General features: G+C 38.4%; 1 protein-coding gene across 6 annotated transcripts in view; it reads right to left on the reverse strand.

The window, feature by feature from the left end:
* Tenm2 (teneurin transmembrane protein 2) overlaps nt 1-16,659 on the reverse strand; it is a 935,290-nt gene that overhangs the window by 576,571 nt on the left and 342,060 nt on the right. The window contains exon 5 of one of the 6 annotated variants that reach the window (XM_012515975.1): nt 2,027-2,067. The exons of the other annotated variants lie outside the window; for them this stretch is intronic. Coding sequence (XP_012371429.1) covers nt 2,027-2,067 — 41 coding nt within the window. The remainder of the gene's footprint in view (nt 1-2,026; nt 2,068-16,659) is intronic. 6 annotated transcript variants of the gene reach the window in all.

Here is a 16,659-nt window from a genome sequence, read left to right on the forward strand (position 1 = left end):
GAGATAGGCAAGAGAATTTTGTTTGTCTAATGCTGAATTATAAAGGAAGAAAAGATCTCGTCTGAAATATTCATAACCATAGGCCTGCTCTCAAGCAAAGGGGATTCAAGATTTACATACCAGCATATTCCAAGAACTCTCAAGACAAGAAATCAAACCCGTCTTCAGTTGGATATGGTTTATAGGACCTGGCAGAAGCCACCACAAATTTCTGTGCTAAGATGGAACAATGTACCATCGCTTTCAAGCCTCATCAAATAGCTACAGGTACAATACAGATGACATAAGCTCACTCTCTAAAACTGCACAGAAAATAAGGAAGCAGGTGCTGATGAGCCGTATTCACTAGAAACAAGCGAAAACAGTAGGTAGTGGAATCACGAGACTCAGATGGTAAGATGGCTATATTTAAATGTTTTATAGAAGAAGTAAAAAAATGAGCAAGGAGCAAGATACTCTCAAGGGAGATTAGATTATAAAAAGAACTTCCAGAAATGACATATTCTAAATAAAAATTCAAGAAGGGAAAAATAAGATCACTGAAATGAAAACCTCAATATATGTAGGTTCAGTGGCAGATTAGAATCAGAGAAAATACAAAGATTTTATCCATAAGGCTGAAAAGAGAGGCAAAGAGATGAAACTGAAGAGAAGAGATACTCAGAAATATAAATGAATATATCTTGCATAAATTTAATTAGCATTACAGAATGAAAAGAATCACAAAATGTGGTATGATAATATAGCTTAGAATTTTTCAAAACTAGTGAAAACCCTGAATCCTAAGATTAAGAAAACTCAGGAAATTCTAAATATGATCTTAAATAAGAACTGTCTATCCATTTGGAGTAAAGCTGTACAACATCACAATGAAAAGATTCTAATATCAATAAAAATTTAAACCTCAAAACCCCGCTCCACAGAATAAGTTTTGCATAGCAGATTTCCCAGAAAGAGTTTAGGTTAGGAAAGAGTAAAATCTCTGTGTTTTATACTAGGGATTGAACACAGGGCGTTTATGCCGAGTTACACAGTCTGAACTCCAGCTTGAGACTCTCCTGTCTCAGCTTCTCAAGGTGCTGGGATGATAGGTGTGCACCATCATGCCGAGCTAAATTATGTTCAACCCTAAAACACTAAGGGACAATGAACGTCAACCTAAATTGCATAATTGGCTAAATTATCATTCGCTGATGAATAATATATGCTTTTTATACAAACACAAAAATGAGAATTTGTTCGTGATGAATCCTACCTGAAGAAATAGTTTTCAGGCCCAGAGATCCTAATTTAGTTTGTCTGAATGGAGTCTGTCATCCATCCATCCAGCCAGCCATTCATCCATCCATCGTTCTTTTCTTATTCATTAGTCCTTACCTATCTATTGAACATCTGTCTATATGAATAGATACATACCTGTATTATATCTCTAAAGTACCTAATATAATATCTCTAATATATTATCTATAACATATCCAGGATATGATCTGTCTCGAGGTATAAATTGATACTTAGTGTTTAAGCCGCCTAGTGGGCAGTCATTGGGGAAAAATGCTATTGTAGATCAGGGTTTCTCCAACTTTAATGTGTGTACACAAGCCTGGGGGAACTTGAACCACCAAATGTGATTCAGTAGTGTCAAGTTCTGCATTTTTAAGAAATGCGGACGGTGATTCCAATCTACAGACTACAGTATGAGCTGCACGTTTTCAAAGGAAAGTTTAGGAAGATAAAAGTTTCCCCAGGGGAATAACTAAGGTCCAAGAGGCAAAGCTGAAGCAAAAATTTGTTAAACATGCACATCTCTAAGCAAATATTAGTTGTATGAAATCATGATAATATTTAAACTTCTTGTAAGAAACAAGTTAAATGTGAGGGGATGGTGAGAGTTCAATCATTTCAAGATATTCATATTATTTTTAAGGTGTAGAGGGTGGAGCAGAGAGAAAACTATCAAAATGAATGATCCAGACTTTCACAATTGGATTGCAGAGACCATAAACACCTGCCAATCAAACAAATTCACATTTTTTTTTTGGTTTTGTTGCTGTTTCTTTGTTTGTCTGTCTGAGAAGGGGTCCTACTCTGTAGTCCTGGCAAGTCTGGGAACTTGCGGTCCTTTTGCCTCAGCTCCCCCCAGGGCTAGGATTCCAGGCATGTGCCACCACACCTGGCCCAGGAGACTTCTGAGAGGAAAACATGGTGCTATGAATTACCCTGCCTGGCAAACATAAACCAGGACCCCTCTTTCCCTCAGAGGCTGAGAGGTGTGGGCGTCTAAGCAGATCTCCGCATCTCTTAACTTCTGTCCCTCCTAACATACCTTGTTTTTCTGTGTAAGCATGCAAAAAGAAAAAAAAAATTACATGGATACATAATGATTTTGCCTGCCTAGCACCAATTCTGCCTATTTTTAGTAGATGTCCCTCAATTTCATTTTGGGAAAACTACACACCCTCCCCTCTCTTTGCATCTTGTCATATGATGTCACGGGTAGGAATGGGAATGGCTTTTGGGTTTGGCCCATCAGCTGTTATACTCCCCTGACTACAATGGAGGATAAAATGCAGCGTTAAGTGTGTGAGTCAGATTCCCCAGTGAAAGTCAATCCTGCGAATAATTGGGAAAGAACCACTTTTCTGACTGGACTTTCATGTTGAGGCTCTGTCTGAGATTCTTGCCAAACCAGTGCTGAAAAGAGAGAAAGAGACATATACTAGGTCCTAAAGCCTTGCCTTGTATCACTGAATTTAGTTATTCAGAAGCAAAAAATATCCTTGTATTTTTAAAGTAAAGGGAGACAATATTTCCCAAGCCTTTTAAAATTGTATTTACTTATTCCTTATTATTGTTTTTGTTCTTATTGATTTAAATGATTTTGAAATGGATTTCTCAACCAGCAAATTAAAGCAATAACTAATAAGATATATGGTTTTTGAAAAACACTTGATGAAATTAACTTGGCGAGGCTTTTGAGGTCTAGTAACATCAGTCAAGTGGCACTAGCTATGTAAGAATGAGTATTTTTTTCCCCCCAAGGGCCATTGTTCAAATCTGGACGCTGAAACAGCTATATACTTTTTAAAATACTACTTTTCCTAAAAATAAATTTTCTAATCTGACTCACTTTACATTTGGAATAATGGGCCAGGTTAGTACAAGGTGAAATTCATATTCTAAGATAGAAATCTTATAAAATGTTGTTTGTGGTCTGGCTTTAAAAAAAACATTTGAAGGGACTAGCTTAGATAATAGAAATTCATCTGAAGCACAGAGGTTAGAATTAATGCTTTTGAATTTATTTGCTTCTGATTCGGAAACTCATAACTGTACACTATTTACATGCATCCTTGTTAGTATTCCAGGGAAGGACTCAACAATAAATAAGGCGCACACTCAATTCAAGGTGCCCTAATGACATCTAACGAAAAGTATCCATTGTTTCACATTGCCTTTGAATGATTAAGATTCTATAAGAGTCTAGAGTTAATGTACTGCAATACTCTGATACTATTTACCTAAGTTTTTCTCATATATTTAGAAAATAAAATAAAAATATACCCTTGAACAGATGTGTCCCAAGCATGTAACAATTCCTGGGGCAGAAGAGGTCTAATGTTGCTGAACAAATGAGGAATGAACAAATAGGGCTGAACATATTCATAAAATATGTAACATATATGTTTCATTTCTTGGGTATAAAATAAATAATAAAGCAGGAGAAAGCACCAAACTTCTATTTATTAGTTATTACTTCGATCAGGGTTTTGAAACCTGTATTCCCAGAAATAGAAATTCCAAGCCAGTTGCTAGATTAACAAAGACCCCCTGAGAAAAGCTATAAGCAAATTCTCCCTGGAGGGCTTCTCAGAGTATTTAATATGTCAGTGTCTCGCTAAGTTCTAAGATGGGAGATCAGTGGAGCAAAGGTCTTACCCTAAGTTGCCAAGCAAATTTAATTTTTTTGTGACATCTGATTAAGGATATGCAACAAAACTCACTCGGAGATATGCCCCTGGTTCCTCACTGCCAATCTCTAGAGAAAAGGTGTGACTAAGGTTTCATTCCAGAAAGGTCCTGTAGAGGGTATCGGAATCAGTGAAAATTCACCTTATTATTTCAGCTACATCAGATAACATACTTTTATCATCCAATTCCTTTTAATCTTTATTTATTTATTATTTATTTATTTTTAGTATATTTTAGGGAAGGTTCTACAGGTTGTTCAGGGTCTCACTACTAGATCGGATTTGTAGTGATCCACCTGCTTACAGCCTCCCAAGAGCTGGGATTACAGGTGCGTGCCACCACACCCAGTCTCAATTGCCATCTCAGCAAGCCCCGGGGGTGGGGCCAGCACAGCAGGCCTGGGGATCAAAGCCCCCACCCCTGGTTTTAATCCGATTAGCTATTTGGCCAGCCCTCCTTATTAGTCTTATTTCAGGTGTATATATAGAAAGTGTGATACATAAAATAACGATTTAAAAAAGTTTGGGTCGTATAACAGTAAGTTAGGTGGGAGAGGTGATATTTCATAATCTAGCATATATGACGGGAAGCACAATGCATGGGTGAGCGTAGATGCATTCTTGTGTAGAGTTAGAAATGTAACATACACTTAGTAGGTTGAACAACTGAATTCTGCAACAAGATTTTTTTCTTGCATCCCAACAAAATAGAGAGCTTAGAGAAGCAAAGAGAATTACTCTGGATGTGGAACTGATCTGCATAAGTTCATCAAAGGATCACGCTGTGGGTGCACAGATTATTTCAGAGGAAACATATCGAGTGATGCTTAAAAAAGAACGCCTGCAATAGAAAGGATGGCATTTCCAAACTCAAATACAGCTCCACATTTCTTATGTATCAATAAAATGTGGATAAGTGTGTGAAAGAGAGTATTGAGTATTTCATTTGCTCTTTGTACTCAGCCACATATTGGGTTATTCCTTATTGATTTATGATTTTATTAAAGCCCCAGGGATACGTTTTCCTGCATATTTCTGGTTGAGGATTGCATGTGTGGCTGATATTTTATAAAGAACATGTGGAACGCTTCCTTGCCAAGCTCTACCCTCCTTCAAAGCAATACTTATAATAGGAGTCAATACAACAACAAATAAGCATCATTTATTTTCCCCTTTTATCTTATCTTTGTTCCACAAGAATTTAAATGCAAATGTGAAATAGAATGAACACCAGCAAACGCATCCACCGCTCCACAATATAATCACTGCAATCTATAAACCATAACAGGCTCTCTTGTGCTGTCTGCTTACTGTCACAGTATTTTGTGGTTAGAAATACGTTCTGTGGGTGTTATTTTGCAACCAAATATGAATAGGAACAGTGAGGAATCATCCTAGTGTTTATGTGAGAAGAGTGTAATGTTTGCTTGTGCATGTATGGAACAGCTTTATTCTTTATTTAACTTATTTTCACAAAACAATTAAGGAAAATGTATTTTTAGCATCAATAATTAAAAGCAGGGAACTCAGAGGGAGGGTTGATGTGCTCAGCTTTGTCTATGTGGAGTTTTCTATCCTTGCTATTAACAGTATGCTACTTCTTATAGGCTAATCCATTCTAATTTGTTGTCTAGTTCTTGTAAGTTGATTCTTGCTCTTAAATGAATATGAAACATCTGGAGCCCTCGTTCTGCAAGCCTGTGAAATTATGCTATGTGCTCTCCTAGTCAATTACCTGCAATTTTCAGTGCATTAGAAATAGTCCAAGGAGGGATGGACAGGTTTCCAATCAGTCTCACCTTTAGCATGGTTCTGGTCTGAATGTTACCCAAAACTCACGTGTTGAATGAGACTCCATCATCCATGGGATAACATTAAGGGGTACAGCCTCTAGGGGGTCATTACATCACAAAAGGGGAGCCCTTGCAAATGAGATAAAGGCCTTTGTCATACAAGCTTCCCACAATCTCTGGCCTTTTGTGTCCTTCCAACTTCCATGAAGTCACAGCAAGGAGATGCTCACCAGAGAGAGTGCGGAAGCCTTGATCTCAGACTTCCCTGTCTCCATCACCACCAGCAATAAAACTCTGTCCTTCGTAAATTTCCCAGTCTCAGGTGTTATTTCACAGCAGTACAAAGATCCAAGATAAGCACACACACAATTTCAGGGCAGCAACGTGTTCCATGGAATCTCTTGAACCTCTGTTCAAGTGCAGCATGTCTGGAGGAAGCTGTAATCTCCTGGATCTGGATTTCCAGTGATAGAAACGCATAGGTTTCCAGCTTCCCCTAGATCAGAGACTGGCACAGGAAGGCCCTGAGCCAAACCTGGCTTATTCCCAGATTTTTTTCTAAAGGTACATTCCTTGGAAAAAATACAGCCATCAATTTTTGCATCAGTATTATCTATGTCTACTTTTACCCTGCAATGAGAGAATGGAGTATTTGTGATTGTTTTTGTTAAAGACTACCGAGCCTAAAATAGTTACTATCTCATCCTTTTTTGAAAACGTTTGCCCTGTATTGATCTAAATTTATTATATTCATTCTTCACTGTTAAAATACCAAAACAATTAACTGCTAGTTAATATGCTGAGCTGTAAAAGGCTCAAGTCAACAACTTCTGACATTGCCAGTCCTACAGAAAACCCACTACTATTATGGACTACTGGACTATACTGGAATATTTTGCTGAATTCATGCACCTATAACATTTAAATGACAATGGAATACCTTTCTCTCACAAAACTAAACAAAAAATGGGATATAAATGAAGGACCATTTTGTATCTGTATATTCAAAATATTTAGGATAGATATATAGCTACTTTCTCTTAATTCAATGAGTATAAAGATTTGTTCTAATAGTGTTTATGGACAGGATATCATGTCTGCATCTTGTACTATGAATAACCACTAAGAAGATAACAATATACAATGTATTAATTATTGAAACTGTCCTACTAATCAGTTTTAAAACTGTCTCATTACTATTTGTTTATCAATAAAACTATTCAAAAATAAAATAAAATAATTAAAATAAAATACCAAAACATAATGGTGTCACAATGGGTATATAATATTCAGCATACCTGATGCTTCACTAAAACTTCCCATTGCATTGAATTCCTTACTGTGGACCACTCATGTCTTGACCTACTGTTTGTGTCCCTACACATTTTTATTTTTCCCTTTCTCTCTTATACTCTTGTTCACCATGTCCCAGCTATACTAGCCTCTTTTTTCACCTGAGGATCTTTGTGTTGGATGCCATGTTGAAAACAGGAAATATGTTCTTATGCTTTTTTATAAGTTCAATGTATCAGTCTGCTTTGTGTCACTGCATCCAAATGCCCAAGGCAAGCTAACTTTATAAAGAAAAGACGATGACTGTGTGCACAACTTTGGGGGTTGAAAGGCCAAGTAGTGTGGATCAGGCTCTTTCTAGGAGTCCCTTCTCGGGCTGTATCTGCTGCAGCTGACAAGGATGGAAGTACATGCAGGAGTGAGAGCTAACAGGTTCAAATAGGAAGCTAGACGCATAGGGTCCTGCTGTACTTTCTGAGACCATACGCTCCAAGACCTGCAAAGCACTCAGCAGGCCTCACATCTAAATGTTCTATTCCACCATTATGTTCTCAAACTGAGGGCCACACTTCACCAGCTGAACCGTGGGGAACAAACCACACCCAATCCCGAGCAATGTGTATGAACCGAATACTCCCTGTGTGCCATGGAGGCATGTTCAATTTACAGCACAGAGGAAGAAATACCTGGCACTTCCTCTTAAGTATAAGGCTTAATGAGAGACAAAGAACATGTTTGAAAATCCACACAATCTCACTGAGAAAAATAATTAGATATGCTGTGGTGTTAAACAATAGATTCTCTTACAGAAAATAATAAGAGAGTCCTGACTTGGGTTACCAAGCTAAAGCTGCTCTTAATAGCAAGATCTAAATAGACCTTATTCAAGAAATATTATTTTATTTTCCTTCAACTTTCTATTGTGGGTATCTATTAAAGAAATTAAAATAGATGAATAACCTATTCCAACATCTAGCTTTTGAAGATCTATTCTTCCTTGAAAAATTCAGTATTCTCCACTTCACCAAATCCTAAGTCAATCTTCATCGAATGTCACAATGCTACATTTACTCTGGAACCTAGCAAAGTGTTCTGCCTACTCTAAGGAATGAATGAAGAAAGTGAAAATAAAAATTATTTTATACACGACAATAAATGCCATTCTTCCAGCAAGCTCATATGCATCTTTGTAGAACAACTAGCTTCAAATGTTAGTTTTGTGCTTCAGAAAAATGATACTTTGGATGAAAAAATGTCCCACAGGTCTAACTACCAAACTCTTGGGGTGAACACCTGCTACTAGTGGTAGATCTCTGATTCTCTTGGGAACAACACTGGGCTACAGCAGAATGCTAGGCACTGGCCCCCAACTTTTATTCCTTTTCCTCTTTCTTTGTTGTACTCGGCCTGGGAACAAAGGAACCTACTTAGACTCCCGTTGACTTCAAGAAGAGCACCCAGTGTATAATTAAGGAAAACTAGAAAAAATTGATCCATCATTAGTTTTAGACTATTTGGTCCTATTAAATCTAGGCCAAAGAATCTTCTGTAGGCTCCAGCCCACATCACTGGAGCTCTGCATTACTGCTTGGAGACCCTACTCAATTTAGTACTAAAGTCGTGCTATCACTAGCGCTTCTTCATTTCACACGCAATTTTCTAAGGATCTATAAAAGGAAAAAAATGCCTAGTTTAGAACAGGATGTGCAGCTTTAATGCTCTATCTTGGACATATTCATTCTGTACATCTATTGGCAAAGCCGTTCCAGCACAACCCAGAGTGAGATCAGTCCAATTTTCTGATAGATGGCACCATATGCTCTGATTAGCCAATAGTTGAGCTAAAATAAGCAAGACCAAATTATTTTTTCTCTAGCAGATCTACCTACAGATCTATGAACACTTTGAAGCTTCATCCTTCCAAAATTTGAGCAAATGTGATGTGACTGTTACAGCAAAGCCTCATGACGAAGTGATTTTGTTCATGTTAACGTGAATTGGCATTTGGCCCAGAATATGTGTAAAATAGCACAGTAACTGTTTCAGATTCCAACTGCACCTGAGAAATGGACATCTGCTATTTGTGTATAGTGTTGGTAGGACTTTTAATCAAGGTGCCATCCTTACTTTCTGTAAACAGCTTGGCTACTGATCACAACCAGAAGTGAACTTATGTTCTACAAATTGGTCTTGAGTAGAACAATGCAAAATAAAAATTGAGTGGAACCATGTAAATAAAAATCACTGGTGCAGATTGACCTTATCTGCGTCTTCAAGTGACTACACATGGATTCTTGTGACCATGTTCTTTGGAGCCGTTTTGCTTCTAGCCTGTTTCAATGCTTTAAAAATATCTATTCATTTATTTGAATCTGACATTCTCCTTGAAAAAAAATTTTTTTTAAACTTGGCATGAGTTTGTTTTTCTATAACCAGTGAATCAATTCTGGTACACTCCCAGAGGAACTTGATCTACCATAATTTTTAAATGGCAAACAAAATAGCATATGAAATGAAGATATAATGTTTATAATCCAATGTATTTCTGCTGTGGGCTGCATTACTTTAATTGTTCCCATAATTTATTTATTTAACACTTTTATTAATAATAGGTGCCAGCTTGGAAATAACTTCACCACTGAGAATTCTAATGCAAAAGTAGCACATCTGTGCTGACAACATGACTCTCTAGATTGACCTAGATAATGAGTTGTGTAATTCGGGATTCACAACAGACAGTGATCTATGAATATATGAATCATCGAGTAAAAACTGAGTTGCTTACCCTATTTCCTGTTTCTTCTAGAGAGCACCTTAATGCTATTACAATCGTTTAAATGTCAAGTGTCCCTTAAAGACTCATGTACTCAGTGCTTCATCGCCTGTGCCACAATGCTCAGAGGTGGGGCCCAGAGATGTGGCCGGATAGTGAGAGCACTAACCTCACTAATAGGTTAATCATTGATGAGTTTATTAGCCCACCTGGGGGCTAGGAGGTGCGGTCTAGCTAGAAGAAGTAGGTCACTGAGAACACATCTTTGAATGGAGTATCCTGTCCCTAGCTCCTTTTTTTTCTGGCTGTCTTTCTGCATTCTGATTGTTGGCTACCACGACATGAGTTACTTTCTCATGCCATTCTCTTCTCTGGGGCCAGCACACCATTGACAAGCCTCTGAAGCCATAAGCCAAGATAAATCTTTCCTGCTTTAAGCTGTTTATGTGAGGGATTTGATCACAGTGACAAATAGCTGATGAATACACAAGGGTTATTGCTTTCTTTCTGTTGGGAAATATGATTTAGAGAATTTTAGAGTCATGTCAGTAATAAATCCTTCATGGATTCATTCTATGTTGATGATGACTTCTAAATGAAGATTCTGCAGGTAAACAAAATGTGGATTCATAATTCTAGTAAGAAGACCATGCTGAGTAGTTTTCACTCATATAAAAAAGGTAGAATTTTCTTGAATTTACAGAAACTTTCTAAGTACTCACTCTGCTGCTAGGACCAGACAAGAAGGTAGTAAGTGAGAGTAAGAAATGCAGGGAGCAAAATTTAAGGAAATAAATATTTCCCAGATAGTGCAAGCAGAGAGTTGGCAACTGAAAGGGAGCACCTCCTTAAATGTAGAGAGCATCTAACATGCTTTACTGTAGTCTAGGTCCTCTCTGCTACATTAGTCAAAGGCCTTTACTCTAGTTTGGGAGGGCATAAGAGCAGCTCACAAAACACTGCAAAATAAGTCTGTACATGGAGCGTACATACCATAGCCAAGATACAAGATGGTTGATGGCAGAGAGAGACTATAGTGGTCAGTAGCATCAGTAAAGGTTTCACGAAAAATACAGGTTGAGCATCCTTTATATGAAAATCCAAAATCTAAACTGCTCTAACACCTGAAACTTTTTCGGTGCTGTTGATGAATGCCACTATTGCTAACAGTGAAAAATTCCATACCTGAACTCTTATGATATGTCACTATCAAAATGTAGCTGCAGGCTGGGGAGATAGCTCAGTGGTCAAAGTGCCTACCTTTGACCTGGGTTCAAGAGCAAGGACCGGGGTTCAGCCACTAATACTGCATGCTAAGCTGGCCCTGGGTGTAGAGCCGGTCACTGAGACTGGGCATGGTGACTCATGCCGGTAATCTCAGTACTGGGGAGGCTGAGACAGGAGGATCACTATGAGTCTGAACTGCATAGTGAGGCTTTGTACCAAATAAATAAATGAATAAATAGATAGATAGATAGATAGATAGATAGATAGATAGATAGATTTAAAACAATGCAGGTGTATTAGAGACATTGTATGAAATTGTCTACTCAGGAGTTCAGTGAAGATATATTCTACTACCTGCTAGAAATTCAAGTATTGACTAAACACACATTTAGCATAAAAGATTTCTTTTTATCAATGCAGAAAACAAAGAAGAGTATAAATCAACAGAGGAGGATGGGGAGAGAAAAGAGGAAAGAAATCTAAAGCTAAAAATTACCGGTAAGTGTGATAGAGTTTAGACTTTATTCTAAATACGATATGCTGAGAAATGATTGATTGTTTCTAAACAAAGGACTCATGTGATTTAATTTATATTTTAGAAAGATGAGTTTGGAAGCTAGAGAAAGAAGTTTTATGGACAAAACTTTCTAGTCCTAGAGATCCATTCTCAGCTTGGTCTTGCTTTTCAAGGTCCTCTTCACCCTAGACAATATAAAAGTCTATGATTAAGAAGCAAAAGGAGGACGGTAGCAAAATACCTAAGGAATTCCTCACAAGGGATTTTAGTCCACATTACAGGTACAGAAATTGAGATTGAGCTAATAAAGTAACTGGAAGAAAGTGACAAAGATGAGAATCCAATGAACAACTTTAGCTTGCAATTTTAAGCCTTGTGTTGTACTCTGTCTTTGTGGGCCAACACATGAGCTGGATTCATCAAATTTCCTTGAGGAATGCACATGGTAGATAAAAACTTAGACCGCATATGTCTTCCCATGAGAAAGAACTCCTTTGACCTATATTGGAATAAAGAGATTAGACAGTTCATCCAAGTTCACACAGGTACTTCCTGTTGGACAAGGAAGAGACCAAGTATATTGAGTCCCATGGGGCAGAGAGATAGTTTTCCATTGTATCATATGGCCCTCCACTACAGTGATGCCTAGTGAAATCTTGAGTTCTGTGTGACTTCAGTAAATCTGAAACTTTGGTGTTAGGGATTACACTTTGTGGTTACAGCAACCTACAAGTTTATTTAGATGATAAGGATTAAGACAGGTAAGAATTCAAACAGCGATTTTCTCTGAGGTTAAGATTCATTTACCATTCTTTGTGCAATGCACAGCTTTGTACTATGTCCTTATAATCATTGACCAGCCTTGATGTATGTGCTGATGCTCAAAGGAGAAAATTATGGCTGCTATGAGAAGAGGTTCTTATTTGAGAGCTGCTGTGGAGAACAAATCTAGTTTTTTGTCTTCTCACAATCCTTGTCAACAGGCTGTTTTATACTCATAGTAAGAACTAACATGACAAGCAATATGCAAACATTGTGATGTAAGGATTCAGGTTTTACTTCTAAATCTACCAGTTTTATCTTGGGACTTTTTGAATGAAGTTAAATAAAATAACTGTGTAGATGGTTTTGTTTATATTACTCGCTTCTATAAATCAGTGGTTCTATCATAGATCTGATTTTTCTACTCGTGGCACGAGTACGGCAGTCCTAGAGTCCACTGAAGACATCTATCGCATGTGCTTCATCCATCCCCTTTGCATGTTCATAACGAACCTATGAGCTCCCTCCTTTTCAGGGTAATTTCTGCCTCTTGTCAATGCTGTTTTGTTTACATGCATCATCCGGTTTTACTTTTTTGCAGTTGCCGAGTCTCCTATTTTCCTAAACACCCTTCACACTGCAAAATAAACGCTTTCATTTTGCTAGAACAACAATTACAAGTAAAATCAAGTGCATCCTAAAGAGTCTCAAAGCCTTAGTGAACACTCTCCTAACAACCTTTCAAAGGTAGATCAGCATTAAAGATCTATTACCCAGATCTCATGAAAGTTAAATATATTTCCTAGGAACCTTAGTTGAATTAGGGGCAAAGCCAGAAAAGAATTATTACCTCTACTTTAGCCTTTAGGCCGTGTGATAAGAACAGACACACCATCAAACAACTTCATAAATGTGAAGAAGCTAATTAGAAAATTAATTCCCAATTATGCATATAGAACAAAGTCTGCTAAATGGGGAAGGGACCCCAGTAGGGAAAGTCAAAGCAATGTGGAAGTTCTTTCAGCTAGGAACCTTGCTTCCTTCAGAAGATTATGGGTATGGAGACTGAGGGAACATGATTTCTTTTATGGAAAAAGACCCTTTAGCTTCATTTTTCTGAGCTTGGGAACTGACATTTTTACTTAAGATTTTAGCAAGTCCAAAAACCAAAAGATGGGACAACTCCCTAAAATGCAGAATCAGAAAATTAAAAACACCCAGATACTACAACCTACCCAACATTCTTTGCAGTAACTGATTCCAGAGTTTCTGGGTATGTTTTATTTGTATGGCTCAAATTCTATTTGAAAAACTAGAAATTGTCCATGCATAAGAATGCATATTTTATCTTTGAAACACGGAACAGTACCTTCTTGCCTGAGATATTCTGATACAAATCTGCTACTTATAGAAGGATGAGGGATTCATATACAAGAGGCTCAGATAGATTACATTTACTTAGATACTTAATGTGGTGCTAGCACCCTGAAGGTACACCATGACAGCCTGTGTAACTAGCAGTCTCCTCTAAAACACTCATGGTTTCTGACTATGTTTTGGAAGAGAACATTCATGTTATACCACCTTTTAAAATGTTTCTCACATGCAATTAAAATGAAAATAGCATAACAGGCTGTGACATAAGAACAAAACACATTCTCAGAAGATTTCTGTGTGTGTGTGTGTGTGTGTGTGTGTGTGTGTGTGTGTTTCCGAGCAATGAAAATTATCTCTTTGTCAGCCCTGTGGCATGGTCACAATGCAAGGGCCTTAGATGAGGGAAACATGTTCATTAGGAGAGCTGCATTACTAGGCAAGGTGCCAGGCTGTGTTGCCTTGTTTGGAAGAGAAAAGAGAGCTGAGTTTTCCAGCACTGCCTGCCCATTAAACCCTTGAGAATTTTTCAACCTTTCAGGTCAGCTTGGGGAATGTTAACTTGCATAAACAAAGGGAAGGGCAGGAAGCTTGACTCTAACCTCGTTAATTTCCTATTCTGTCTCACAAATCAAGGTAGGGTTGCAAGAGGTATTCATAGTAGTGGTAGATGGAAGTTGCTAAGAGGGCTGGGTTTTGCAAATTAATATCTAAGGGAAGAATTTTCAAGTTGTATAAGCAGTATGTTGTTTCTGTGATGAAATATGTTTCACAATTTAATCCTAAAAGTCCACATTTCAGGACCTGTGAGCCCACCAGGGCTCCAGAGTTGGAAGTGGCCTGTTGAATCAGAAAGGATGGAGCAAGATGGTCCACAGCAGTGTGGCTACAGTGGGAGTGAGCAGTGTGGACTGAGCCTTTCTCGTTTGCTTGAGACGCTTGAGAAAGTCACCTTAAAGTTCCTGAGATCAAAGCACAGGCCTTCTCACTCTTTGGGAACACAGCCTTCGAGCTGTTTCCTAGTCCCTCAATTCAATTTCAACCAGTGATTAACTACTTCCCAACATCAAAAGGTGAGGCATCCCAGGAGGAGCTGGCAGAGATCAAAGTCTTTGGTGAGGGGTCCCTGTGCACCTAGCCCACCCTCTGCCTCCTTTCCCAGGCAGACATCCACCCGGCAGCAGTGAGGGAAATGTTGTCGCACTGTGTCTCACTAGAGCCCAACATCAAACAGACTTCCAGGCTTCATGAGGAGAAAATGAGGAAGCTGCAGGTACACGCCATATGGCCCAGGCTTTCCAGGGTGACCTGGGTCTCTAACAATGAATCCTTTTATCTCTATTCCTGGGATAGATTCCAAAACAGGGTCATCAAGGTAAAGAAAGGTTGAACAGTACTTGACATAGAGTATATAATAAGCAAGTGATAATTCTTTCCCATGTCAACACAGGGCAGAATTCCTAAATCTTTTCAGACCTTTGTGTCTGTGTACTTTATATAAAAGGAAAGAACATCACGTATTGGCTTTAACTAATAACAAAAACCCATCTAGATATATTTGTCTAAGTTTGTCCTGGTATCAGCTGGGCAGAGGTGGTCAATTCCTGCAAGGCGAGGGTCACTTCCTGCAATGCATTTGCTGCGGCATTTTAGTGTGACATTCTGAAGCATGCTTGCCTAGTTTACCTCCCATGCCTTCATTCGTACCCCAGCTTGGCTTCCACGGTTTTGCACAAAGGAATGTGCCCATCTGGATACACCTCTGCAGATCTTGAGGGCTGCCTTTCAGACAGAGAAAATCTGTAGCCAAAGCTTATACAGATTTTGTGCCCCAGGCACTTCTTTGAAACAGAACTTCAGGGTGACTTGCAGTCCAAATATATTGAATGATGGCATATAGGAGATAAATGAGAGGGAAAGGCAGAACGGAGCTGGAGTTTCTAAATTGGGAAGGATTCTGCCAATATCTTGAGCTCAGAACATCTGAAGTGGAAGCTACTAGCACAGCCCATAGGTGAGGGTCGGGCCCAGGGACACCAGCAGGCCAACTGTGTATCATTCACTCCCCTGTTCTTTCAGAGTCTCCACCCACATGCAAGAAATCAGCAAATGCTGAAGAAACTAAGCCCCTTCCCTTTGCAATACCCTCCTGCCCTTATGCTTCTATTGTGCCAGTGGAGCCATCTTTCTCAACAGTCAACAGCCACATTTTTTTTTCCTTAATCTTTCACTTCATTCTGGATTCATCAGCTGCACCAGCTTCTCATCAGTCTGTAAATTAGTATGCAAATTCTAGTCCTTATGTCTTTCCTGGAGATGACCGCAATGCCTCAGGACTGGTTTCCTACTTCCAAGTCACCTCACAGAGGACTGTCAGGGTAATTTCTCAAAATGGCGTCTCTGCTACCATTATGTGCCTAATCGCTGGAACCCATGAGCATTCCACTTTTCTTACAAGGAATAAAACAAGTAGCAAAATTGCCCCACATCCCACAAGTCATCTACAGGAATTAAGTAACTCTTCAGTTGTTGCATTTTCTCCTTTCAGCTTCTATCATCTTCTCGATTTGGATTCAAAATTTTCCAGAAAGGTGGAAGGAGCAATTGGCTTTGCAGTAAATTTATGGCAGGATCCTTTTTGTGAGCCATCTGGCTTACCATAGTCTTTTCATTCCCAATTATATACCCGACACTGGAATAGAGTGTCTTTAAATTTGAACTTGTGATTTATTTTATTTTTTTGTGACAGGGATTGAACTGAAGTTCTCTCCTTCTATAGCATCTAATGATATCTATAACATCTTCCAGAAATATGCCAGCTTTCTGATAATGACCCATTATACTGATAGCATCAAAAAACAATACCCAAAGAGAATAACACAAACATTTTGCAGTAAAGAATAGTTATGAGGTGAAACCCATTTCTTGGAGTGAATATATCAAAATTATATA

The sequence above is a fragment of the Octodon degus genome, unplaced genomic scaffold, assembly GCF_000260255.1.
Source record: "Octodon degus isolate 3935 unplaced genomic scaffold, OctDeg1.0 scaffold00085, whole genome shotgun sequence".
Classification (NCBI taxonomy): Eukaryota; Metazoa; Chordata; class Mammalia; order Rodentia; family Octodontidae; genus Octodon; species Octodon degus.